The sequence below is a fragment of the Phyllopteryx taeniolatus genome, chromosome 6 (genome assembly GCF_024500385.1).
Source record: "Phyllopteryx taeniolatus isolate TA_2022b chromosome 6, UOR_Ptae_1.2, whole genome shotgun sequence".
In the NCBI taxonomy this organism is placed as follows: domain Eukaryota; kingdom Metazoa; phylum Chordata; class Actinopteri; order Syngnathiformes; family Syngnathidae; genus Phyllopteryx; species Phyllopteryx taeniolatus.
Window position 1 is genome coordinate 1,700,538 of NC_084507.1, and position 26,332 is coordinate 1,726,869.

General features: G+C 42.4%; 3 protein-coding genes across 3 annotated transcripts in view; 1 reads left to right on the plus strand and 2 right to left on the minus strand.

Annotated features, from left to right (window-relative positions):
• LOC133479877 (IgGFc-binding protein-like) overlaps window positions 1–12,729 on the minus strand; it is a 55,108-nt gene extending 42,379 nt beyond the window's left edge. The window contains exons 1-11 of the mRNA XM_061777390.1: window positions 12,666–12,729; window positions 11,298–11,348; window positions 11,052–11,206; window positions 10,238–10,896; window positions 8,480–8,913; window positions 8,174–8,337; window positions 3,174–3,350; window positions 2,758–2,983; window positions 1,836–2,081; window positions 1,591–1,692; window positions 582–729 (exon numbers count right to left, since the gene is read on the minus strand). Coding sequence (XP_061633374.1) covers window positions 582–729; window positions 1,591–1,692; window positions 1,836–2,081; window positions 2,758–2,983; window positions 3,174–3,350; window positions 8,174–8,337; window positions 8,480–8,913; window positions 10,238–10,896; window positions 11,052–11,206; window positions 11,298–11,346 — 2,360 coding nt within the window. The 5' untranslated portion in view covers window positions 11,347–11,348; window positions 12,666–12,729. The remainder of the gene's footprint in view (window positions 1–581; window positions 730–1,590; window positions 1,693–1,835; window positions 2,082–2,757; window positions 2,984–3,173; window positions 3,351–8,173; window positions 8,338–8,479; window positions 8,914–10,237; window positions 10,897–11,051; window positions 11,207–11,297; window positions 11,349–12,665) is intronic.
• A 6,884-nt stretch (window positions 12,730–19,613) lies between these two features.
• kiaa1143 (KIAA1143 ortholog) lies at window positions 19,614–23,087 on the minus strand. Its single transcript, XM_061776680.1, has 3 exons — window positions 22,872–23,087; window positions 22,416–22,566; window positions 19,614–21,743 (listed from the first exon to the last, which is right to left on the minus strand). The coding sequence occupies exons 1-3, from the start codon at window positions 22,983–22,985 to the stop codon at window positions 21,532–21,534; spliced, it is 477 nt and encodes a 158-aa protein (XP_061632664.1). The 5' UTR covers window positions 22,986–23,087; the 3' UTR covers window positions 19,614–21,531.
• A 117-nt stretch (window positions 23,088–23,204) lies between these two features.
• Window positions 23,205–25,715, plus strand: tmem42a (transmembrane protein 42a). Its single transcript, XM_061776681.1, has 3 exons — window positions 23,205–23,639; window positions 25,197–25,343; window positions 25,427–25,715. The coding sequence occupies exons 1-3, from the start codon at window positions 23,472–23,474 to the stop codon at window positions 25,565–25,567; spliced, it is 456 nt and encodes a 151-aa protein (XP_061632665.1). The 5' UTR covers window positions 23,205–23,471; the 3' UTR covers window positions 25,568–25,715.
• Window positions 25,716–26,332: the final 617 nt, after the last annotated feature.

A 26,332-nucleotide genomic window follows, 5' to 3' on the forward strand; every position in this document is an offset into this window, starting at 1 on the left:
CCTTGACTTATGAGTTTAAGTCGTTCCTTGACCAAGCTTCTAACTCAATTTATATACGAGGGGCAGTCCAAAAGTAATGAGCCCAATTTAATATATAAGTGAAACTTTTATCAGAAATTGTCAGCTCGTAGTTGAAATACTTGTTTGAAGGTTTATTTAAAATAAGTTTTGTTTAAGCCTGTCGTCTTCCAGTCGGTCATTTTGGAAATTATATTCTTGATGGACGCTCGTCAGAAGCAGAGTTGTGATCGAACTTCTTGCCACCCCTAAACATGAACACCATATTATTTATTTTATTTGACATTCATGCTCTGATTTTAATTCACAATCTGAAGTTACTCACAAGTTACTCTTTACTTGAGTAGTTTTTTCACTGAGTTCTTACTCGAGTAAATATTTGGAGGACTACTTTTTACTTGAGTCATATTATTCTAAAGTAACTGTACTCTTACTTGAGTACAATATTTGGCTACTCTACCCACCTCTGCTCGGACGTTAAGGTATCACTGTATTATTGTACTGAATGGAGGTATGTAAGAGCTTCTAATAACTCTGGAACCTGTACGGCATCCTTATGTTACCTGTCTCCGTTAAGCACGAGTCCTGGATCACACTGGCATCCTTCCTCACAGGGCGCAGCACACTGCTTTTCATTGTCTGCGGACCCACAGGAAGCAGGGCACGCTGATCCACATGCCTCATAGTGGCTCCCGGCTGGACAGGAAAGAGCTGGGAAGGGAAGAATGCCGATCATGACAAAAGACATTGAAAAGGTTTTGAAATGTCTTAAAGTTCCCATGCCATCAAAATCTATTTTTTTCTACTGTTTTATGCATAACATTCTGTAGGTCAAAATTAGTCCGTGATATGGTATAAATTTGACAAGTATGGGGTTTTTCAATTGAATGCAAAAGACGAAAAACGGCATAAGGCTTGTAAAACGAGTGGATCATATTTCCCTATGTTTGGGGACGTAGATAGTTACTAAGTATTCAAGTACCTGCCCACCTTGTGGATGGTACCCACTCATTCAGCTGAACAGCAACACAGCTTTTCCAGGCTTTAGGCGAGTGAGTCTCAGCTGCCGCCAAGGCGTGCAAATACAGCCCATAAATTATACATACGTTGTGTTTTACAACAAAACGTAACTAGAACTAATGTTGCGCGCAGGTTCAATTCAAGTAAATTGAAGCGGAGGAAGAGCGTAAAAATATCCCCCTCTCTTTTCATTTTGACGCACGTTCCCTTTCAGCCCATGTTCCCTGTTAGTGGGCCAACAATCCAACGCTTAGTGAATTCTGCTTCACAATGATAGTAAGCCCCCCCACATAGAAGGATTCAAACGCAACGTTGCTATGAATGCTTGGTCGCCACAAGCCTCAAGATGTTGTTTATCGCCGTTGTTTTCTTCCCACACGTCCCGATTATTCTCATTAAGACAATTTGACTCTGCAATAGTTGCTGTAATTCTATTTTGTTGATTTCCTACGGGAAAAATTGTTCTGCAAGCCGAACTATTTGGAGGTCGACCTTCGTTCCCAAACGGATTGTGTTCAGCCTTTAAGGTTCAATTATTACTCTGTGACTTACGGCATTTGGTAACCATTCGCCACTCAGGATTGACCTTCACTCCCTCTAATAGACAGGCATCATGATAACTCTTCAGGTTATCACAGAGAAGCTGTCTTGCACCTGGAAGGAGACACTAGTAGATAATCATTTCTAATGCAGGGGACATCATAGATGTTATGAAAAAGTTGATCAAATTAGAAAAAAAAAATTGTTTTTAACCCCAATCTGAACGCTTTCATTTTTTATTTTTATTTTTTGCTTACCCTTATTGATACAGACATCGTAGACACAGTTGTCTAGGTACATAGAGGGGTGGACCACTTTGTGGCAGGATGAAAACGGTCCATCTGCCTGTGTAAGGATTCCACATTTTTTGGGGTGGCGGAAGTATAACTCCTTGTCTGGTGAACATGTGGGGCAGCGCCCACCACAATTATCATGACAGAACAGATCAGGATCTTTTATTTTCCATTGCTGGATCATTTTCAGCACAGCCGAGATGCGAGCCCCTGCAAAAATTAAAACAAACTGCTATTTCAATTCAAAGATTTTAAGTGAGCAGGTTACGAAAGGCTGAACATTTTTAAAATGTCTTAAATGAACTCTTAGTTTTCTGTTTCATTTCATTTTTGTTGTTTGTATCCACACTATCTGGCTCATACAAATGGAATGGAAGTTACTTTTAGAGTATATGGAAACCACGCTGTACCTTTTCAGAAGAATTGTAGTTCTCATGACTGAAATAACGTATGTGACTCAGTGTGACCTTAGTGTCAAATAATAGATCTCTTTTTATTGGGTTTATTGAAGCTCAAAATTTGTTTGACTGTAATGACTTGTACGGGTCATTAATCCAATGAGGTGATCATTCATGGCAGTAAAATATTACTAACTATCCAACATGACACTACTAAAAAAAAATATTCTCATTTTTTTTTTTTTTTTTACTCTGACATTCCCACCATCTTATTGATTATGCAGGAGAAATGTTGGAAGTTACTAAAATGTTGGCCTTGGACAGTAGAATTTGTATATGAAAAAACAACAACAACACTACAAACACATAGTCTACATACAGGGAAACAGAACACCTATTAGAAAAAAAACAGCACCACCTGGTGGGGCAGTGACCCCGCCCCCGGTCCCTAATGCAGAGTTGCCACTGGTCCTGTGCTTGCTGCTTACCTTTTGGTTCCGGCAGGTCATCTGTTTTGTCTCCGTTGTAGTTTCCACAGAGACCTCCTAGGTGTTTATGGTACGAGGATGGCACAGTGATGTAAAGCCTCATGTTCCAATCGTATTTCACAGTCAGACTAAAGTCAGTTGTAAGGACAGCATAGATCCCCCTACGCTTCACAGAGATCCGCCCATCTAATAAGCTGACTGGTAAGTACTGCAGTTCACCATTTACCTGAAAATAATAATAAAATAATAAATTCAAAATACTGAAGTTGTCTTTAAAAAAAACATTTCATTTCAACATATTTTTCGCTATACACCCACACTCATTTGTCTTCTCTTAGTTGCGACAAATGCCAGTACAGACATTAGTATTATTTTATATGGGAATGTGATTGTTCAAATTTTAGAAAATGTATTACCTGGACTTGGTTTCTGTGTCTTCCAATGATAATTGTATGCTCGTGAACAGTGACGGTCACAGTCCTCACAAAGGAAACTCGACGGTTACCTCGGTGGTCATTCTTGGTGGTCACAGTGAAAGGCGAAAGGCCAGGCACCTTCTCAGTAACTGTTGCCATAATGTAAGTGCAGGAACCCTGGAAGAAATATCAGCCACACTGAAATTAACTCCATCCTAGCCATTGGAGTGTTACAAATGACATTTAACATGTTTTAATGTACAATGCCATGAAAAAGTATTTGCCTCCTTCTTAAGTTATTTATTTATTTTTTTTGCATAGTTTCCCCACTTTAATGTTTAAGATCACCGAACAAATGTAAATATCAGACAAAGATAAACCAAGTAAACATAAAAGGCTGTTTTTACATGGTGATTTTATTTATTAAGGAAAAAAAAAACATTTCATAGCTACGGTGGCTAATCACATTTCTTGGAAAGCTGAGTTCATTTTCAATGACCAAACTCAAGCCTGATTACCTCCAAACCTGTACAATAAAGAATGTGTGCGTGTATATGTGCGTGCGTGTGTTGCTAAAGCGCTTCGGCGAATCATTATCAACTTTGGCGGCTTTGGATCCATAGATGCACACAACTGGGACACCTTAGGGAAAGTTAACAATTTATTACGTTCGCTAGCCTGAGAGCTAGCCAGCTAGCGAGCTAAGGAGCTAAACGGCCTGGTCTGACTTGCTTGATCGTGGCGACATCGTTTAAAAAACAAAACAACAACAAAAAATGTGTACAATTATTTATTTTGCTCTAATATCAGAATATCAGTGGCATAAAAGAAACATCAACAAGACTATTTTTTATTGTGGAAGTTTTTGGGAAAATGCATTGTTCTAAAAAATTAGCTGTTTTGTCAGGCCAAAACATAATATTTTGAGAGAGAGCAAGAGCAATGGATAACAAAAACATTGTACAACCCCAATTCCAAAGAAGTTGGGACATTGTGTTAAACATAAATAAAAACAGAATACAATGATTTGCAAATCATGTTCAACCTATATTTAATCGAATACTCTACAAAGACAAGATATTTATAATGTTCAAACTGATAAACTTTATTGTTTTTTAGCAAATAATCATTAACTTGGAATTTTATGGCTGCAACACGTTCCCAAAAAGCTGGGACAGGTGGCAAAAAAGACTGAGGAAGTTGATGAATGCTCATCAAACACCTGTTTGGAACATCCCACAGGTGAACAGACTAATTGGGAACAGGTGGGTGCCATGATTGGGTATAAAAGGAGCTTCCCTGAATTGCTCAGTCACTCACAAGCAAAGATGGGGCGTGGATCAACTCTTTGTGAACAAGTGCGTGAGAAAACAGTCGAACAGTTTAAGGACAATGTTCCTCAACGTACAATTGCAAGACTCATGGTGGAGGGGTTTGTGTGTCCCAATGATCCTAGGAGCTAAGTTGTCTGGGGTTTTATGCCCCTGGCAGGGTCACCCATGACAAACAGGTCCTAGGTGAGGGACCAGACGAAGCACGGCTCAAAGATCCCTTATGATGATGACAAACTTTGGACTCAGTTTTCCCTTGCCCGGACGCGGGTCAACGGGGTCCCCTTCTGGACCCAGGCCTGGAGGTGGGGCTCAAAGGCGAGCGCCTGGTGGCCGGGCCTCCACCCATGGGGCCCGGCCGGGCACAGCCCGAAAGGGTAATGTGGGTCCCCCATCCCATGGGCTCACCACCTGTGGGAGGGGCCATAGGGGTTGGGTGCAGTGCGAGCTGGGCGGTGGCTGAAGGCGGGAACCTTGTCGATCCGGTCCCCGGCTACAGAACCTGGCTCTCGGGACGTGGAATGTCACCTATGTGGCAGGGAAGGAGCCCAAGCTGGTGTGTGAGGTCGAGAAGTTCCGACTAGATAGAGTCAGACTCGCCTCCACACACAGCTTGGGCTCTGGTATCAGTCCTTTCGAGAGGGGTTGGACTCTCTTCCACTCTGGAGTTGCCCACGGTGAGAGGCACCCAGCAGGTGTGGGTATACTTATTGACCCCGGCTCGGTGCCTGTACGTTTGGGTTCACGCCGGTGGACGAGAGTGTAGCCTCCCTCCACCTTCGGGTGAGGGGACAGGTCCTGACTGTTGTTTGTGCCTATTCACCAAACAGCAGTTCAGAGGACCCACCCTTTTTGGAGTCCTTGGAGGGGGTGCTGGAGAGCGCTCCCGCTGGGGACTCCATCGTTCTGCTGGGGGACTTCAATGCTCACGTGGGCAATGACAGTGAGACCTGCAAGGGCGTGATTGGGAGGAATGGCCCCCTCGATCAGAACCTGAGCAGTGTTCTGTTATTGGACTTCTGTGCTCATCACGGATTGTCCATAACGAACAAGTATAAGGGTGTCCACACGTGCACTTGGCACCAGGACACCCTAGGTCGCAGTGGTCGTGTCATCGGGCTTGCGGCCGCATGTCTTGGACACTCGGGTGAAGAGAGGGGCGGAGCTGTCAACTAATCACCACCTGGTGGTGAGTTGGCTCCGATGGTGGTGGAAGATGCCGGTCCAACGTGGCAGGCCCAAACGTATTGTGAGGGTCTGCTGGGAACGTCTGGCGGAATCCCCTGTCAGAAGGAGTTTCAACTCCCACCTCCGACAGAACTTTGCTCGTGTTCCGGGGGAGACAGGGGACATCAATTCCGAGTGGAATCCGCGCCTCCATTGCTGAGGCGGCCCACCGGAGCTGTGGCCGTAAGGTGGTCCGTGCCTGTCGCGGCGGCAATCCCCGAACCCGTTGGTGGACACCAACGGTGAGGGATGCCGTCAAGCTGAAGAAGGAGTCCTATTGGGCCTTTTGGCCTGTGGGATTCCTGAGGCAGCTGATGGGTACCGGCTGGCCAAGCGGAATGCAGCTTTGGTGGTCGCTGAAGCAAAAACTCGGGTATGGGAGGAGTTCGGTGAGGCCATGGAGAAAGACTTACGGACGGCTTCGAGGAATTCCTGGTCCACCATCCGGTGTCTCAGGAGGGGGAAGCAGTGCACCATCAACACTGTGTATAGTGGGGATGCTGACCTCGACACGGGATGTTGTGAGTCAGTGGGGAGAATACTTGCAAGACCTCCTCAATTTCACTGACACGCTTTCCCATGAGGAATCAGAGTGTGGGTCTCTGAGGCGGGCACTCCTATCTCTGGGTTTGAGGTCACCGAGGTTGTTAAAAAGCTCCTCGGTGGCAAGGCCCCATGGGTGGATGAGATTCGCCCGGAGTTCCTAAAGGCTCTGGATGTTGTGGGGCTGTCCTGGTTGACACGCCTCTGCAACATCGCGTGGACATCAGGGACAGTGCCTCTGGATTGGCAGACTGGGCTGGTGGTCCCCCTTTTTAAGAAGGACCAGAGGGTGTGTTCCAACTACAGGGGTATCACACTCCTAAACCTCCCTGGTAAGGTCTATTCAGGGGTGCTGGAGAGGAGGGTCCGTCGGGAAGTCGAATCTCAGATCCAGGAGGAGCAGTGTGGTTTTCGTCCTGGCTGTGGAACAGTGGACCAGCTCTACACCCTCGGCAGGGTCCTCGAGGGTGCCTCGAGTTCGCCCAACCAGTCTACATGTGTGGAAAAGGCGTTCGACCGTGTCTCTCGGGGGGTCCTGTGGGGGGTGCTTCGGGAGTATGGGGTACCGAACCCCCTGATATGGGCTGTTCGGTCCCTGTACGACCGGAGTCAGAGTTTGGTCTGCATATCCGGCAGTAAGTCGGACTTGTTCCTGGTGAGGGTTGGACTCCGCCAAGGCTGCCCTTTGACACCGATTCTGTTCATAACTTTTATGGACAGAATTTCTAGGTGCAGCCGAGGTGTAGAGGGGGTCTGGTTTGGTGGCCTCAGTATTGCATCTCTACTTTTTGCAGATGATGTGCTTCTGTTGGCTTCATTAAGCCGTGATCTCCAACTCTCACTGGAGCAGTTCACAGGCGAGTGTGAAGTGGCTGGGATGAGAATCAGCACCTCCAAATCTGGGACCATGGTCCTCAGTCGGAAAAGGGTGGCGTGCCCTCTCCGGTCGGGGATTAGATCCTGCCCCAAGTGGAGGAGTTCAAGTATCTTGGGGTCTTTTTCACGAGTGAGGGGAGAATGGAACGGGAGATCGACAGGCGGATTGGTGCAGCGCCTGCAGTGATGCGGACTTTGTATCGGTCCGTTGTGGTAAAGAAGGAGCTAAGCCGAAAGACGAAGCTCTCAATTTACCGGTCGATCTATGTTCCTACCCTCACCTATGGTCATTATGGCTGTGGATTGTGACCGAAAGAACAAGATCCCGGATACAAGCGGCCGAAATGAGTTTACTCCGCAGGGTGTCCGGGCTCTCCCTTAGAGATAGGGTGAGAAGCTCGGTCATCCGGGAGAATCTCATAGTAGAGCCGCTGCTCCTCCACATCGAGAGAAGCCAGATGAGGTGGTTGGGGCATCTGATTCAGATGCCTCCCGGACGCCTCTCTGGTGAGCTGTTCCGGGCACATCCCACCGGGAGGAGACCCCGGGGATGACCCAGGACACGCTGGCGAGACTACGTCTTTCGGCTGGCCTGGGAACGCCTCGGGATCCCCCAGGAAGAGCTGGATGAAGTGGCTGGGGAGAGGGAAGTCTGGGCATCCCTGCTAAAGCTAATGCCCCCACGATCCGACCTCGGATAAGCAGTAGAAAATGGATGGATGGTGGATGGATAATTATCCCATTTTGTTCCCTTGGATCCTCATCAAATTGTGCTTCAAGATAAAACTTTTCTAAGAGAGCTTTCCATTAGCTATTAAGGTCCTATAAAACAGTCTGTCCCTCTCTTCATATGCTCTTTTAATATTTTATAAAGTCCTTGAAAAAAAATCTGTTGTGGGTGCATTATGAGATATGCACATACAGTACGTTCCATGTTATCTATCAATAGCTATCTGTATATAGCTAGCTGGCTATATACTGTATACCGTCTTCAGTCGGTCAGTGGTAGTGTCCTAACCTTACCTGGAAGTCATAACATCGGCCATCAAATGTCAAGTAGTGCGGGTCACCAAGGGCATGACAGGTTGCTGTGGACATGTGGACACATCTTCCATCCACACAGTGTTCCATTTCTCTGCATTTGACATCTTCACAGGGATCCTTAGGTGGTGTAGGGGGAGGGGTTCCTACAAGACACACACAAAGTCACAGGTACAGCACATGAACTGCCAATACAACTCAGCCATTCTATATGTTATAATTTCTTTTGGGTTACAATTTGCATTAATCTGTTGTCATGTTTGTGTGTGAATCTGTGTGCATATACACCTGCAGAGCAAACTCCAGCAGTTCCATACGCATACCGACTTTTGCCACCGTAGACGTAGACAGCCATATGTGTGTCACCTTCCACCGTCACATGACTCTGCCGAGCCCCCACTACTACATTAGACCACACCCACTGTTTATCTGAAATGAAGTTATTCCACCGAGGTGACAGGCACCGTCCGTTCAGACACACTTTAACACTGGACGAGCCCTCCCTCTCAGACAGAATGGCCACAGTGCTGGAGAGCCCATCCACAGTCTCCACGGACCAGTCGGTGGACAGCTTGCAGGTGGGGGTCAGCGACATTAAAAACGGGTCATGTGGTTTGTTGTCGCTAAGGAGGAGCACCATCACTTTCTTGTTGCTTTTGATGACTAGAGGATGTTTGTTCATCAGTTTCTGGAAGGTGACGAGTCCAGCTTTCTTCAGGGTCCTGTTGGTGGATAAGCCATCTACTGTTTAGATGAAGAGATGTTTTCACAACACTTTTTAAAACACGGAAAAAAATAGATTTTGATTATTTTGAGAAAAACAAAGAAAGTTCGAGTGTGTGTCAAAAAAAAGGTAGTTTAAAAAAAGCTAATGGTGGCCCAAGACCTTTGCATGATGCCTAATCTAATAAAACTATACAGTAAACCCCCGCATCTTCGTCGATCCCCCATTATATACTGAAAACTCACGTCTTCACAGTTTTTTGTGCTCTGACCAAAGTAAAGATCGTATTGCTTGGTGCCAAGAAAATAATTTAAAGTGAGTTGAGGAGGTTCATTTAGTTGCCATCCTTTGTTGCCATTTTGTGGTATCTGTGGACAATTACAAACCCTTTTGGGAGGCATCAATTGCTTGTGGATTTTCGTTATTCACAGCAGAGCATTGTCACTATCCCTTACGAATAGCGTGGATTCGTTGTGTGTCTAATTTTCAGAGTTGTTGTGCAATCTGTACCGATAGTATATTCAGTGGGACCTCGATTTACCGGACCTCGATTTAACAGACTTCGGATTTAACGGACAGAAAGTCCAAAAAATGTCCAAAAATAGTTTCCAGTTGTCACTAAAAACTCCCGTTAACAAAGTCTGTTAGTTCCAAATTCTGTTGTTTAAAGTATGAAGATAGCTAACAGACGTGGCACCAAAGTTGGATGTGGCGACGTTCCCACCAAAGGCAATGCATTCACATACAGTACGTGGCGGCCATGATGGCAACGCACGCAGCTCACGTATCTACCCAGTCACATCTGTGAAAGTTGTTCACTGGAGCGAGCGCTCGTCGTGTAGTTACAATACACTTGATGAGGTTGTGTATGTCATCTACTGTTTCTGGAACATGCTATTTTTTATACAGTTTACTGTACATTTTTTGTCCAGCCCTTCCCTATGGCATCCAGTGGTAACGGAGGTGAAAAAAAGTAAGCCTGGGCTCATGAAAGCAGTGTTCTACCAGCGGCATGTCATTATCACCCGCTCATGCACCAGGTAAGTTTAGATAAACTTTAAAACTTTTCCAACATTTGAAGAATTATTTAATTTATTTACAATACTTTTCTATTGTACTGGTTGTTTTTAGGCCACGACAAAAAGTACAAAACAATAATTTTGGACCATGAGTGTCTTTAGGCCACTAAAAAAGGCGCTTCAATTTCAATTGGCTTTAATGAATGACTCATCCCTCGCCCGCCCCATTAATCCGCTAAAGCAAGGTTCCACTGTGCGGCACATTTGAAACAACGTAAAGAATTTGCCAATATTGAACTCAACTCTTTGTGCGTTGAATGATGACCCTTGCGCAGCGTCAGCTCAGTGTTGTCTTCAGCCGCTACTATCACCGCCCAGTTCGTGGCCCGACAGCTTCCTGTCCTGGGCACCATGTAGTCTTTACCCAAACTCGCCACAGGGGGAAGCTGTTCATAGACGTGTTCACATCCCGAACCCAACGACAGACACTGGTGACCCGCTAAGACAGCCACAGGCAATTTGGATCGGATGAGGCCCGTCCAAGTGCTGTGGCTCCGTACGAGGTAGGATGCATAAGGTGCAAGGGTAAAGGTCACTGGCTTCCCACTTTTCCAACACCCCCCACCTCGTAGCATCACATTAGCACTAGGTAAGATGGTGACGGAGTTTGGCCTGTTGCCATTGACAATAGCCAGAAGTTTGTCCATGTAACGTGAGCCTCCCTGTGGTGTGAACACTAGGTATTCTGTCCCGAGTGCTGCTGTTGGAGAAACAACCGTTCCATCTCCCGTCCTGTGGCGCCGGTTGAAAGAGACCACAGAGATTTCAGCACTGGATGAAATTCTAACTGCTGACTTTTCGGTGACCAAGTGCTGCTGCAACTCTGCCTTGAGGGGCAGACAAACCCAACGGCTTTCACCTGCAGAGAGGGTCAGCTTCATGGAGAAGTCCACAGAAGCCACCTGCAGGTTGACAAGTTACACTACAAGTGTAAAATTACACTTACACATCAAGACTTAAGAACAAAAACAATATACGTGACCAACAGATATATATATATATATTTTACCCTAACATTTACTGTACCTATAGAACTACACTCCACCGTATTTCTGACCTGAATGTGGACATTGGCGGGAGAGCCCATTGCTGTCAGAACCACTTGGAGTTTATGGTCTTTTCCAGAAAAGATTCTATGCCAGAAAGCAGAGTTCTGGTAGTTGGGAAGAAATGTCGTGATGAACTCCTTTCCTGTCGAACACCCGTGACATACTGGAGAGGCACATGAGCGTTATTACACAATAATTATTGACACGTTGATTTTTTTAAATTATTTTTTTTTACTTGCTTCCTAGATCAATACCTGGCAATAGTGTAGCAGCAGCCAAACAAATGACAAGATGTAATTCCATGGCTGAGAAATGAAACATGAAAACGGTCAGAGACATGTAAACATCAATTACAACAACTTTTAAAACCAGCAAACACTTAGTTTACATTTGTTTTGCTTAAAATTGTAAACTCTGCTATATTTGTTTTGAATGTCGTGAAGCTTGTTTTGTATTCAGTGTGCATTCTGAAACGACAAATGATGTCCATAAGTGGGTGGCATATAACCCATGTTAAAACACTGTGGCAGCACAGTGGACAAGTGGCTTGCACATCAAGCCTCAGGGTGGCTTCCTCCTGGTCACAATTTTTTCATACTACAATATACTGTATCTACAGAGACCATGTTAGGCAAATGCCACACACACAGACACGTTCTCATTAGCTCAAAACTATTGGAATATTTATGTTTTAACTCCATATAACGATAATAACCAAAACAGCATGCACATGCACAATCATAGCTGTAAATGAATCGTGGGTGTAAATTTGGTAACTCACAAGTGTGTAAGGCATAGCACAACTATTCCAGTGTAGAAAGAGATTTGTCATTAAATATGGACAAATCAGCTATTTTATTGTAAAGCTCTGTACGCTTAGATATTTCCCATTTGCCACCAGCAGTTACTATAAATGCAACACCTGTAGACGTTTTGGAGAGATTAGTAGTTTAGCACACAGCTATGGCCTATTTTGTGACAATCAAAAATACCATTACAATTAATGGAGTCAGGACAGAAAATAATTTTAAAATGATGCTATTTTGTGCATGCATTGAAGTATTGTATGCATTTTAACAAGCAATTGTGAGTCTAAATAATGCACAAATCCCTTTACTCAGTCGCCAGTTAAATGTTGTGCACATTTACAATTCAGTACAATCATGTAATACACAATAATACAGTTGCTGACTTGATATTTGTCAAAAAACATATTTTAATTTCCAAAACAAGCAAGACAAACAGGGACCATGGAGGAAAAAGCTAAATTAACAAAGTCAAAAAATCTAAACACAAAGTTAAAAAAAAAAACAACAACAAAAAAAACCAAACACTAGGGAACAAAGAACTCACCACTAGTAAAACATACAAATATTTTATCTAGTAAAACAGTTGATTGGCTCAGTCTGAACATGATAGAGTTTGTACCCTACATAATGAATGGCATGGCAAGATCAATCTTGAAATGTTGCTTTTATCTTATCTTGTGGAAAAGAGCGCTTCATATGTGGGGCTAGAGGATCACTTTAAGCGTAAAAGAGAAATACTCTACTCAGGATTCAAATCCTTATTATTAAAGTTCACTGTCACTATAATTAGAAGAAGATGCATCATTACTGTACCTGCAGCTGGCCATGGATTGCGTATCAGGAGAAGTCGAGGACGGACGCTTATATAAGGGACATTGCGAGGGAAAGACAAAGATGTGTACAGAGAAAATGAACATGCCGTGAAGGCTGAATGAAAAGTATATTGGAGGAGAATGGCGTGTTATTGTTGCGCTATGGTTAGGAACAAAAGGAAAGGTGGAGCCCGTTCAAGCAAGCAAGTAAGTCATCCAGTCATGATGAACACAAGATGTTATTTTAATATAAAATCATTAACATCTTACTTGCATTCATTCCATCCATCCCATTAACCTCATTCGGCTCGCGCCTATCTTACCTGACTTTGGTTCAAGAAACCGTGTACACGCTGGACTGGGTGCATACTATTCACTTCAAAAGGATAAATGTGCACAAGAAATATAGGAAATAAACAGATTAATGCGCCTCCCTGCATTGCATATGCATCATTGCACGTAAGTCAAAGGGCACTTTGACAAAATGATGTCAGGAGTTTATATCCTGTAAGTAAAGGTAAGCATAACAGCAATACGCCCGGTTGACAGAGACATAAAGCTGCATGATGATATTAAACTCAAGTTTATTTAGGTATTATTTAACCAGTCATGGTTGGCTAATGTTGCATGCTGACAGTAACACCCTTCCTTGGGATTGAGAGGTGGCATACACCCTTGACTGATCACCAGTCAGTCATAGGACTGTCCATACTGAAGACAATCATTCACAATCACATTCAGACACCTACGGGCAATTTATATTCAGTTCACCTAACATTCATGTTTTTGGACTGTGCGAGGAAGCCGAAGTACTTGTAGACAACACAGTGAACATGTTGACTCCACACAGAAGTGAGAAGAGCAGCGAAACCTCTTCTAAGAAAACCACAACAGTCCAGTTGCGATCGATTCAATGCCCTGACAATGAAATGACCCGAATGAATGAGAATATTGACAGGCTTACACACAAACCATGATTATGATTAACCATAACCACCTTTAATCTCCCCATGATATATAATAATAACTTATTTATAATTTAGCACTATCAACTATATAATTGTGTTTAGCAATAAACAGCAGTGACTCGCAATGTGGCAGCGGCAATGGAGATTCTTAAAACAATATGTACTAAAGGTGGACATGGCTGAGCTCATTAATAGTGTACACAAGGATATCCATACTACTAATATGCGCTTTAGTGGCACGTTAGTTTAACAAATGTGTACTGTACTGGCTTTTTTTCATACAAAAAAAAAAATGTAAAAAAAAGTTGAAGTTGTGTACATATTAGCTATACGACAGGCTAAGGTAGGCATTTGTGAATTTATTTCATAAAATTCTGACTGTGGCTTGTGTTTTAAACAGTGGCATTCCGGGCATTTTCTTTCCTAAAACAATTTGGTGACACATCTAATGTATGAGTTGAATTTACTCAATAAGACTTACAGTATAACTTACAGTATATGAGTCACATTATACAGCGGCTGAAATAAGTATTTAACACGTCACCATTTTTCTCACTAAATATACTTCTAAAGGTGCTATTGACCTGAAGATTTCACGAGATGATGGGAACAACCCAAGTAATCCATACATACAAAGAAAGTAGAAAAAATGAGCTCAGAAATTAAGTTTTGTGTAAAAATGTGAACTGACGTAGGAAAAAGTATTGAACACACAAAGAAAGGGAAGTGCAAAAAGGCATGGAAAGCCAAGACAACACCTAAAATCTATCAATAATCAAACAGCAATCCAGCCCCTTGTCAGTGCAAATGAATATCAGCTGATTCAGTCCTAATTGATGTCCTACAAAAATGTCTCATTTCCAAGGTGTGAATCAAGACACATCTCATGATAGGTAAGAACAGAGAGCTGTCTCAAGACCATCATAAACCTATTGTTGGAGAACATAACGGTGGCATTGGTTATGTGTGCATATCTGAGCTTCTGAACATTCCAGTGAGCACGGTTTGGGCCATAATCCGTAAATCGAAACCCAATCATACCACCATAAATTTGCCTCGATCTGGTTCTCCTTGCAAGATTTATGACAGAGGAGTGCAAAGAATAATCGGAAGAGTTGTCCAAGAGTCAAGGACCACCTGTGGAGAGCTTCAAAAAGACCTGGAATTAGCAGGTACTGTTGTCACAAGGAAAATAGTGAGTAATGTACTGCCCTGCCATGGCCTGTATGCACATTCACCATGCAAACCCCATTGCTGAAAAAAAAGCATGTCAAAGCGCATTTAAAGTTTGCTGAACAACATTTGGACAAGCCAGTTAAAGACTGTGAGAATATAGTCTGGTTTGACGAGCGCAAAATAGAATTGTCTGGACGCCATAATGCACACCACGTTCGGAGGAGAAATGGCACCGCACATCACCCTAAAAACACCATACCAACAGTGAAGTTCGGAGGTGGGAATGTGATGGTGTGGGGCTGCCTTTTAGCAAATGGTACTGGTAACCTTCACATGATTGAAGGAAGGATGAATGGGCAAATGTACCAAGATATTTTTGACAAAAATCTGCTGCCATCTACGAGGATGATGAAAATTAAACGAGGGTGGACATTTTAGCAGGATACTTGATCCACAACATACTGCCAAGAAGAAGAAGAAGAATAGAAGAAGAATCATCTTTTATTGTCATGAACATGCATGCATGCACACGAAATTTGTTCTCTGCATTTAACCCATCACAGTGAACACATACACATGTTAGTGGAACACACTGGAGCAGGGGGCAGCTGAAGCGCCCGGGGAGCATTTCGGGGTATCAGTGTCTTGCTCAAGGACACCACAGCCGTGAGTCCGGGGGATGTTGGCGGATGGTCCAGTCGGGGTTTTTGAACCTAGGTCCCCCACGGTGGCAGGCGATGATCTTAACCATTGGGCCACGGCTGACACTCTCAATTAGTTTCAAAGAAAAAAAAATTAAGCTGCTAGAATGGCAAAGCCAATAACCTGACTTGAATCCAATCAAAATTCTATGGAAAGAACTGAAACACAAGGTCCATAAAAGAAGCCCACGGAACAGTCAAGATTTGAAGACTGCTTGTGTGGAGGAATAGGCCAAAATCACACTAGAGCATGTGACTAGTTTCTCCATACAGGAGGCGTCTTGAAGCTGTCATTGTAAACAAAAGCTTTTGTACAAAGTATTAAATACCGGTTGGCGTGTTCAATACTTTTTCCCTGTGTCATTTCACATTATTACACTCAACTTAATTTCTGATCTTATTTGTTCTACTTTCTTTGTATGTATGGATTACTTGGGTTGTTCCCAACATCTGATGAAATGTTCATGTTAATAGCACCTCGGGGAATATATTTAATGAGAAAAATGGTGACGTGTTAAATACTTATTTCAGCCACTGTAAAATCGAATAGCTAATAAAGCTAATGTACCAGAGATGTGCAGGTGAGTAACTGTACTACACTGATAGATTTAAAAAAAAAATGTGATGCACAGAATCTGCAATAAATAAACCACAATATAGCGAGGGATTACTGTACCACAATTTGAGAATCTCTGCACTGGCAGAATCACTAGGGCGCAGTACTAAAAACTTCACAATTACCAGTAAGACAGCTGTTCTACTTGTTCGGCCTAGTTGTTCTACGAGTGCTCTTGTTTTACTTGTTTTAGTAAAATGTAAATAGGACTGGGACAACATGAAACAGACATTTGAGCATTAATTCAATATTCTTGACAGCCATCTTAACATCCATGTAATAGTAAACTCTATGTCCTTACTCATCTGACAAATCTGGCATACTAGTCGGACAAGTACATGTTACTAGTAAGGCAAAACAGTGCACTTAGTTGAGAAATGTGTTCTTCTAGCACTCCCAGTGACATAATGCTTTACTTGTAAACATCTAATTCTCCTACTACTATGGCAAAGGTATCGTACTAGTGTGCAGAAATGTCACACAGTGGTGGAAAACAGTAGTGGTCTTTTTTTTTTTTTTTTTACTAAGAGACAGTCGTTCTACGAGTGCAGTGAATTCTCTTACTATTGAGGACAAAGTGCATACTGGTACATGAACCTTAAGCTGGAAATCTGATATATCGAAGAAATGCTCAAACGGCTTTCCATAGGAGACTCCATGAAGTGACACAAAGTGATCCTGGCTGAAAGGTGGGGTGTGCAACCAACACACCGCTGTAAATGTCCAAATCATCTGAGCTTGATGATACTTTTTTATGGAGCCTGCTCAATGACAACACAGGCAATCAATGTAGTAGAACAAGATTTGTACAAGATGTCTGTACAATGATCTTTTCCACACATGCTTCAAATAGCGTTTCCTGCCTGCCTGAACCCTGCACGTGGATCTCTTCGACCCTCTCCGAACAGGAGCCTTCACCTCCAGCCACAGCCGTATTCACCAGAAAACAATATCACTGCATCATTACCTCATATATGCACCTTGGTCCTCCACTCAATCGTAGCTGTAATAGTAAAATCTGTCCAACATTAACCCAGTAGATACAGAACCCGTTCTTCAGACCCTCGCCGGACATGGTTTACTTTTCTATCAGCATGACCAAATGTTGAGCATAATGTTGGGACAGGTACGTGATTCCTCTCAAGCCCTCAGTCTCACTTCTACCGCTACGCCATTCTGCTGGTCTGAGGAAGCTGACTTCACCTTACATGATCTCAAGAGTTGTTTTTCATTTACCCCTGTGCTCGTTGATAGACAGTGATAGAAGGGAAACAAAACTGCTTTACCTGGTGCTACCAAGGTAACCTTTACGTCTAGGTTGGTCTCAATTATTTTGAAGACCTCACATCTACTCAGCCAAGTGCCACCACTTACTGCAGAGCTGGTTGATTCCTGCCTGCTACTTCATCGATCTGCTGGAAAATACATCCATCCATCCTCAATACAGTTTATCGTGTTCAGGGTTGTGGGGTGCTGGAGCCTTCCCCAGCTGTCTTTGGGCGAAAGGCAAACTACACCCTAAACTGGTCGCCAATCAGTTGCAGGGCACACATAGACGGGACAACCATTCACACTCACACACACACCATCACTGAACCCACGCTGCCTGCACTGAAGTCAGGCGAATGTACCACTACACCATCAGTGACTCTACTGGAAAATACCTGTGTACAGTATATCTGAGACAGATTTTTGGAAGTGTGATCCCACTTTTACTTCATATAATTTTGAGAGGAGCCCAGTTGGGGTTCCTTGAGCTATGGCACCTTGCATTGGTCTGCCAGTCATCATTGTGTTAGTTGGTTGGTTAATTTGATGACCTTGTAGAGTCAAATCCTGTGTTTGCATATCCACCCAATTTAATGGTACTTATTTATTGCCCTTTGCTTGATCTCATTATTCCCATTACTAAATTCATGTTTTTCCCCTACAAACATAGTCAGCACACAAGATCTTAAATATTCTGGTTTCCTACAGCTGAATGTTGCGACCACCGAACGGCTCTAAAATATCAAAATATTCTAATTAAAAATAAAATGGTGTTTCCCCCACTAACATACATGTATATGTATGTATATATATATTTTTAAAAAATCTGGTTTTGAAACAATTTATTCACAAATTATGGTACAAAATAAGTATTTGATCTCCTACAAATAAGCAAGATTTCTGGCTCTCACAGACGTGTAACTTCTTCTTTAAGAGGCTCCTCTGTCCTCCACTCGTTACCTGTATTAATGGCATCTGTTTGAACTCATCAGTATAAAAGACACCTGTGCACAACCTCAAACAGTCACACTCCAAACTCCACTATGGCCAAGACCAAAGAGCTGTCAAAGGACACCAGAAACAAAATTGTAGACCTGCACCAGGCTGGGAAGACAATCTGCAATAGGTAAGCAACTTGGTATGATCAAATCAACTGTGGGAGCAATTATTAGAACATGGAAGACATACAAGACCACTGATAAGCTCCCTCAATCTGGGGCTCCATATAAAATCTCACCCCGTGGGGTCAAACTGATCACAAGAACGGTGAGCAAAAATCCCAGAACCACACGAGGGGACCTAGTTACCATCAGTAACACACTAAGCCGCCAGGGACTCAAATCCTGCAGTGCGAAACGTGTCCTCCTACTTAAGCCAGTACATGTCCAGGCCCATCTGAAGTTTGCTAGAGAACATTTGGATAATCTAGAAGAGGCTTTGGAGAATTTTATATGGTCAGATGAAACCAAAATTGAACTTTTTTTGGTAAAAACTCAACTCGTCATGTTTGGAGGAGAAAGAATGCTGAGTTGCATCCAAAGAACACCATACCTACTGTGAAGCGTGGGGGTAGAAACATCATGCTTTGGGGCTGTTTTTCTGCAAAGGGACCAGGACGACTGATTTGTGGAAAGGAAACAATGACTGGGGCCATGTATCGTGAGATTTTGAGTGAAATCTCCTTCCATCAGCAAGGGCATTGAAGATGAAACGCGGCTGGGTCTTTCAGCATGACAATGATCCCAAACACACCGCCCGGGGAACGAAGGAGTGGCTTCATAAGTGGCTTCTCACACACACACACACAGATATAAGGGATGAGTGATAATTATTGGACAGATAATGCATCAAATATCGTTAGAGTTAGTGGGAAACAGTGTCGCCACACACATACACTCATACTTATTTTCCCATATGGAAGCAGTAGGCGTGTTCTGCCGCCGCTACTTTTCAGACAAATGTTTACCAGCAAAATACGATGTGATTGCCGCAGTCAAATCTGAAATCTCAGGTCCAAGCCAATCTTCATCGCAGCCCCACCTTGTGCGCTGCCAGCTGCCATGGCGCTGCGCCAGCACATAGACAACGAGTGGGTTAGTCAACGCTGGACTACACTGTGCTATGAGCAGTGAGGAAAATGCCTATAAATTTTGCATTGCATGACAGCTGTTGAACAGAACAGATAAAAAAAAATAAAAAAAAAGCAACAACACACAAACTAGATTGAAATATTTAATGTTCAGATGATGCATAAAAATCAAATAATACATAAAAATATATAATTGCATTAAAACTAATGCACTGAGACATTGACAGCTTCCCTTTGAAGCTAGAAAATATACATTCAATGCATAATTGAATGTATTAAGATTCTACCATGGGACTTTACACTACAATTGTACAACAAATACAGACCTACTATGTACATGCAGGAGCCGTGTTACTGAACAATCCTAATAGACTTACTTTCACGTGAAATTTAAATTAGTTTAACAGTGGAGAGGGTTCATTGCTATCACGGCTACATCCCATTTGGGACTACTGAGCCAGGAGTGTGATGACTTTGTTGATGATAACTGGAACAGGAACCAAGAACATAATATAGTAATTCATTACATTAATACAGGTAATACATAGGTTTCTTGATAAACCGAAGACATCAAATTGAGTAAAGAGCTAAATATTGATTTCAAATTTGACAATTCAGTACAGATATTGATGGTATTTGAAACCTATTATTCAGGTGTGATAGCAAACCATACCAGTGTTGGGCCCAAGGTGTTTATCTTTATAATACCTTGAAATACAAATCCATCCATCCATTTTCCCGTACAGCTTGTCCTCACTAGGGTCGCTGGCGTGCTGGAGCCTATCCCAGTTAACTTCAGGCGAGAGGCATGGTACACCCTGAACTGGTTGCCAGCCAATCGCAAGGCACATACAAACAACCATTTGCACTCAGATTCACACCTACGGGCGATTTAGAGTCTTCAATCAATGTACCACGCATGTTTTTGGAATGTGGGAGGAAACCGGAGTACCCAAAGAAAACCCACGCAGGCATCTCAGAAATGTGAGGAGGATGTGCTAACCAGTTAGCCATCGTGCCACCTTAAATACAAATACGTAGAGATTTAATAACAACTGTAAACTAGTTTTTTGAAATTGAAACTATAGACACAATGAGTACAGTACTCCAGCCATATACAGTACAGGAAGTCCTCGAGTTACGACGTACTCGACCTACGACGTCCTTGCCTCGTCCGCCACTTTGTCCCCAGCACCATTGTGGCCAGTAGAACCTGCACGTGCTTCCTCAGAGCAGTAATGGTAAGTACAGATCTTATTTTATTATTCTAATGTATGTATGAAATCCGATTTACGCAGAAATCCGGGTTACGTCGCCAGCGTAGGAACGGAACTCGTTCGTAAATCGAGGACTTTCTGTATATGCCTAAATTATGCCTTGATGATTTGCCTTGGCCTTTACTGGTTAACTAAAAAGTGACACTACAGCATTGTCTTAGAATTCTGAATTAGTCATGAGCAAGAAATGACTTTCATGATGTCGTGAAATTGAAAGTGATTAGGGGGGAAAAAAAAACAAAACAGGCAGAATGGACAAAAAAAAAACACAGGCGGAACAGTGCATACTCGTTGGAACATCTGCCTCACAGTTCTGAGGACCCGGGTTCAAATCCGGCCTCGCCTGTGTGGAGTTTGCATGTTCTCCCCATGCCTGCGTGGGTTTTGTCCAGGTACTCCAGTTGCCTCCCACCTCCCAAAAACATGCATGGTAGGTATGAATGTGAGTGTGAATGGTTGTTTATTTATATGTGCCCTGCGATTGGCTGGCGAACAGTTCAGGGTGTATGTACCCTGCCTCTCGTCCAGAGTCAGCTGGGATTGGCTCCAGCACCCCCTGCGACCCTAGTGAGGATAAGCGGTACGGAAGATGAATGAATGAAGGGGGGGGGGGGGACAATTAAAGACCATTTACAGTTGGGCTAAACACAAAAACACAAGTACTGTCACACCATGTATTTCCCCCCCCCCCCCCCCCCAAGTCCCCTTATGCCGTTCCTCACATTAATTTCAATTCAATTGCTTAAATGAGCATCAAAACTGAGTATCATACTAGTCTTCCTCTTCCTCCTCATCCCCCCCAAAGGACAAAAGGCTGCTGTTTTTCACTTTTTTCCCAGAATTCACATCCTTCTTCTCTTCTTTCTTTACTGCATCCCTCTTCTTTTTGCTGGAGCTGGCAGTTATTCCTTGAAATTTGTCAGTGGAGGAGCGCTTAGCTGGTTTCTTGAACAGGATTTTACCATCTGAGGGAGGTTCGTCGCCTGTGAGCCATATGGGTGTGTGGTTCATTAGAACAGGTCTTTCAAAATCACCCAATTACAAAATGAAATAAAAGCAATTTACAGTAGAACCCCAAAAGCCGAACGCGTCTAAATTAGGAGACCTTTCCAGAATTAAACATCGCATCCCATTCTCGTTACACTTTTTAGCGCTCCTGCAATGAATGTTAAAAAGCGTAATGCATGAAGCCAGCTGCCTTCAGAAAGCCTGCCTTCTGTGTTCGTGCCACCTATGTCAAGCAACACCAAAGTTTGGGTATTTGTACTTTATTGTAGATTTATTTAGTCTTATAATACTTGATTTATTTTCTATTAGTATAAAAGCTAAGAATGTAAAAAAACTATTTACATTTCCTGTACAGTTAGTTAAGATTTTATTATGGTGACTGTTTGATCCTGTAGCAGTATTTGTTTTTCACTTAGCATTAATTAAAGTGGGGATTATTATTTATTTTTTAAATTACAAACACATAAGTATCCCTGCACATATTGTTTTTGGATACGGTACGGTACGATAAGATTCCACTGTATCAACTAATACAAGTTAAAAACAAAATGTGTAATGTGTAAACGTGTTATCTGGGATATACTTATTTCAGCCCACACTTCTAATAATAATAATAATAATAATAATTACATTTTTTAAATGCTTACCTTTCTCTGTATCTCCCTTAGGGTTTATTCCTTCCTTGAGATGTTTAATTTCCTCTGAGGTCATGTCTCCATCTTTAACAACAACAACTTGAGGTAACTCATCTTCTCGATCACTGCCACTGTCATCATCCAGTGCCGGCATCTCCTGACGCTGCACGGGTCATATAAAATATGGCACATATGTACACTCTTACTTAAGAAATTCAAACAGTCTGTCAGACCGCACGACATTGTACATATACAGGCGTATTATTATTGTAAATATATTCAATAGCCGCCTCCTTGTGGCCAAGTGTGAAGTGAGGACTCTATATTCATTACTTTTAATTATTTACGAAGCGGGAGATTGCAATTGCACAGTCCGTGTGATGTTCAAAACGTTTCAAACTAACCGCATCCTGACCGCTACCGTCCATGATTCACATTAGCCACAAAACACAACTGTATACCACGTACCTTTGTGTCAACAGTCGGCCCTTCTTTGTAGCCAACGTCATTTTTAAACTTTTTTAAAAAGGAGGGTTCCGCTGGCTTCACCCAGGACACACCATTACCTTTGCTTTTATTCATCACGGGGCAACAAGACACGAGTAAACCTGGAAAATCAGCTAAAGTGTTGTTTCAACGCAGGATCTCAAACAGTCGCAAAAATAATACGTCATTAAAATGCGCCCATCATGTCACATGACCCTTGGTAGCTACTGCAATTGGTAGAAGTGAGGCTCATGTGGCTCCTGGCAAAGACAAAATTTACGAACACGGGACCCGGATCACGTATTTTTTCTTCAAAATAACATCAAATTGGCAACATTTTCTGTAAATATTTGGAACCCATGATTTAAAAAAACAAAAACATTTCGTCCTAAAATTGTATTTGTATTCCTTTGAACTAAAAAAAAATATTTTACTTTCTATTGTATCACATTTACGTATAATTCACTTTAACTTCGAAAATGAGCAACTACCGGTTTATTCAGCATCTGCTTTTAACGTGATAAATTCCCTAGCACTGTAAATGGAACACGATAACTGTAACGCGCTCCACCTGCTTCAGGCATGGTGATTTCGGGTTCTATTTACGCATTGCTAGCGGGTTGTTTGGGTGCTGCCGCCTCCTTATCGGCTAAACTTTCTCTCGGTGCAGACTACCTGAAGGAAATGTGTGAAATTGGGCTGAGCAGCACGTTGGACGCACAACACTATGGACCTAGTGTGTGTCACTGGGTGAGACAAACTTTGAATAACTCACTCGAAAATGGGGAAAGTGCGCCCAAGAGTGAGGCGACAGCAACGATAGCAAAACTGTCTTGGGTACCGAGTTGGAAAATGCTTGATGGTCATGTACTCGTTGATGAGAAATCAAGTTTCACTTTCGTTGTTGTCTTACCGACGATCTTAGCATAGTATATATATTATTCCTGCCAAGGAACTATGTTGAAGTAAGTTGAGGCACTTTGTGGCATCTATCGGCAATTATAAAACTTCTTAGAGGGGCATCAATTACTGGCGGAATTTCACGATTCGCACTGTACAGTGAGTACAGAAAGTATTCAGACCCCCTAAAAATTTTCACTCTTTATTTTGCAGCCATTTTCTAAAATCATTGAAGTCCCCCCCACCCCTTCTCAATGTACACACAGCAAACGTAAACAAAAAATAAGATCACTGTGGCTGAGCTCCAGAGATGCAGTCGGGAGATGGGAAAAAGTTCTAGAAAGTCAACCATCACTGCAGCCCTCCACCAGTCGGGGCTTTATGGCAGAGTGGCCCGACAGAAGCCTCTGCTCAGTGCAAGACACAGGAAAGCCTGCAAGGAGTTTGCTAGAAAACACCAGAAGGTCTCAAAGAGGGTGAGAAATAAAATTCTCTGGTCTGATGAGACCAAGATAGAACTTTTTGCCTTAATTCTTAATGATATGTGTGGAGAAAACCAGGCAGTGCTCATCACCTGTCCAATACAGTCCCAACAGTGAAGCATGGTGGTGGCAGCATCATGCTGTGGGGGTCTTTTTCAGCTGCAGGGATAGGACGACTGGTTGCAATCCAAGGAAAGATGAATGCGGCCAAGTACAGGGATATCCTGGACAAAAACCTTCTCCAGAGTGCTCAGGACCTCAGACTGGGCCGAAGGTTCACCTTGCAACAAGACAATGACCCTAAGCACACAGCATTTAATGAATAAGTGGCTTCTGAACAACTCTGTGACTGTTCTTGAAAGGCCTAGTCAGAGCCCTGACTTAAACCCAATTGAGCAATCCAGGTGTGAAAAACTTCATCATCATTCCCAAAAAGACTCATGGCTGTATTAGCTCAAAAGGGTGCTTCTACTAAATACCAAGCAAAGTGTCTGAATACTTATGGCTGTGTGATATTTCATTTTTCTTTTTTAATAAATCTGCAAAAATGTTTTTTTCCCTGTCAATATGGGGTGCTCTCTGGACATTAATGAGGGGGGAAAATAACTTCAATGATTTTAGCAAATGGCTGCAATATAACAGTGAAAAATTTAAGGGGGTCTGAATACTTTCTGTACCCAGTGTCTGTATATTACTTTTTTTTTTTCCAACATTGTGATTTTTAAAACCATACACATACCCTAATCTAGTTTGTCATGCATGTCAATGGCTTTTGTGAAATGTGTGTGAGAAAAATAAGAGTGAGACATTTGCTCCACTGGAACTACAAAAAAACCGCTTGTGACGCTTTCCAACTTTCAAACGAATTCCGAAGTCCCTTGTAAACCAAAAACGCCCCTAATATGTGTCATAACAATGTTTGCAGCTCCACATCCCCCTGCGTCTGCTGTGCATCGGCCTGATGTTCCTCTGCAATGCTGTCATGTGGACCTTCTTCTCCAAAGCTCTTCGCTACAGCTCTTCATCAGCACGAGCCACTGCTACCTCTAGTGTGGGCAACTTTATTGCGTCGGTAAGCTGTCCCAAACTCTCTGTGGGTGCAAAAATACAGTGAATGAAACAAAATACTCATTTTACTATTATTTGTGCATTTAGGCCATACTGGGGAACCTTATTTTTGGAGAGTGTCAAGCAGTTCTGTGGTGGGTGGGCATCTCTCTGACGCTATGTGGGCTGCTGTTGCTTCATGGATCCACGCCTCAGGCGCTGCCACAGAAAGAAGGCAAAACGGACTAGTTGTATTATTATATTATAAATATTTTTATTGTTACTTGTCGTGAGTGGGTAAATAGGAATTTGCTACCAAAGATTTGCCGTTCATAAATCTGTCATTACTCCAACCTCAGGTCATTTGATGAAGATTAAAAGTAAATATTTTGATGTTCATTTGTATTGACAAAGTAATTTTTTTTTGTGATTGTGTAATGTGTTAATTGGAAAAATCTGATTTTAATTGCTGAATTGTATCAAAAATGCACACTTTGCACACTTGGATAAAGCCAAACAAAGCTAGATGGGAAGAGCATTTATGGCGACACTGAAAAGAAAACAAATGGCTTAAAGAATAAAGTCATAAAATTATGACTATAAAGTTGTAATGAACTTGTAATTTTATGAGAATTAAAACTTAATTTAAATTTTTTTTCTTTGTTTACATAAAATATATTAGAAATATTACAGCTTTTAACATTCCAACTTTATCCTTGCAACATGAAAAGCTTTTTAATTGTACTTTCTTTTGTATTGCTGAAAATGCTCCTTTTCAGTTTAGAAGACCATGAAGATGGTGTAAAAAAATTAAGTACTTAGTGACTTGTAGCTGGGTGTGTTTTTTCTGACCTACAGCAAAATTATGAAACTTTGACATGTATAATAATGTTGTACATGTAATCTTTTTAATGCTTTAACTGTATTAAATGATTTAATATACAAAATAATAGGTGTATGAAACACATTTTTTTAACCAGTACTCAGTTGACAAAAGAATTTTCTAATTTGAAA

Coding starts and splice junctions, on each gene's coding strand:
- kiaa1143 (XM_061776680.1), bottom strand. CDS start 22,985: ATGAATAAAAGCAAAGGTAATGGTGTGTCCTGGGTGAAGCCAGCGGAA. Junction 22,567..22,871: donor GGCCGACTGTTGACACAAAG/GTACGTGGTATA, acceptor TGACCCGTGCAG/CGTCAGGAGATGCCGGCACT. Junction 21,744..22,415: donor TAAGGGAGATACAGAGAAAG/GTAAGCATTTAA, acceptor TATGGCTCACAG/GCGACGAACCTCCCTCAGAT.
- tmem42a (XM_061776681.1), top strand. CDS start 23,472: ATGGTGATTTCGGGTTCTATTTACGCATTGCTAGCGGGTTGTTTGGGT. Junction 23,640..25,196: donor GACCTAGTGTGTGTCACTGG/GTGAGACAAACT, acceptor CAATGTTTGCAG/CTCCACATCCCCCTGCGTCT. Junction 25,344..25,426: donor TGGGCAACTTTATTGCGTCG/GTAAGCTGTCCC, acceptor TTGTGCATTTAG/GCCATACTGGGGAACCTTAT.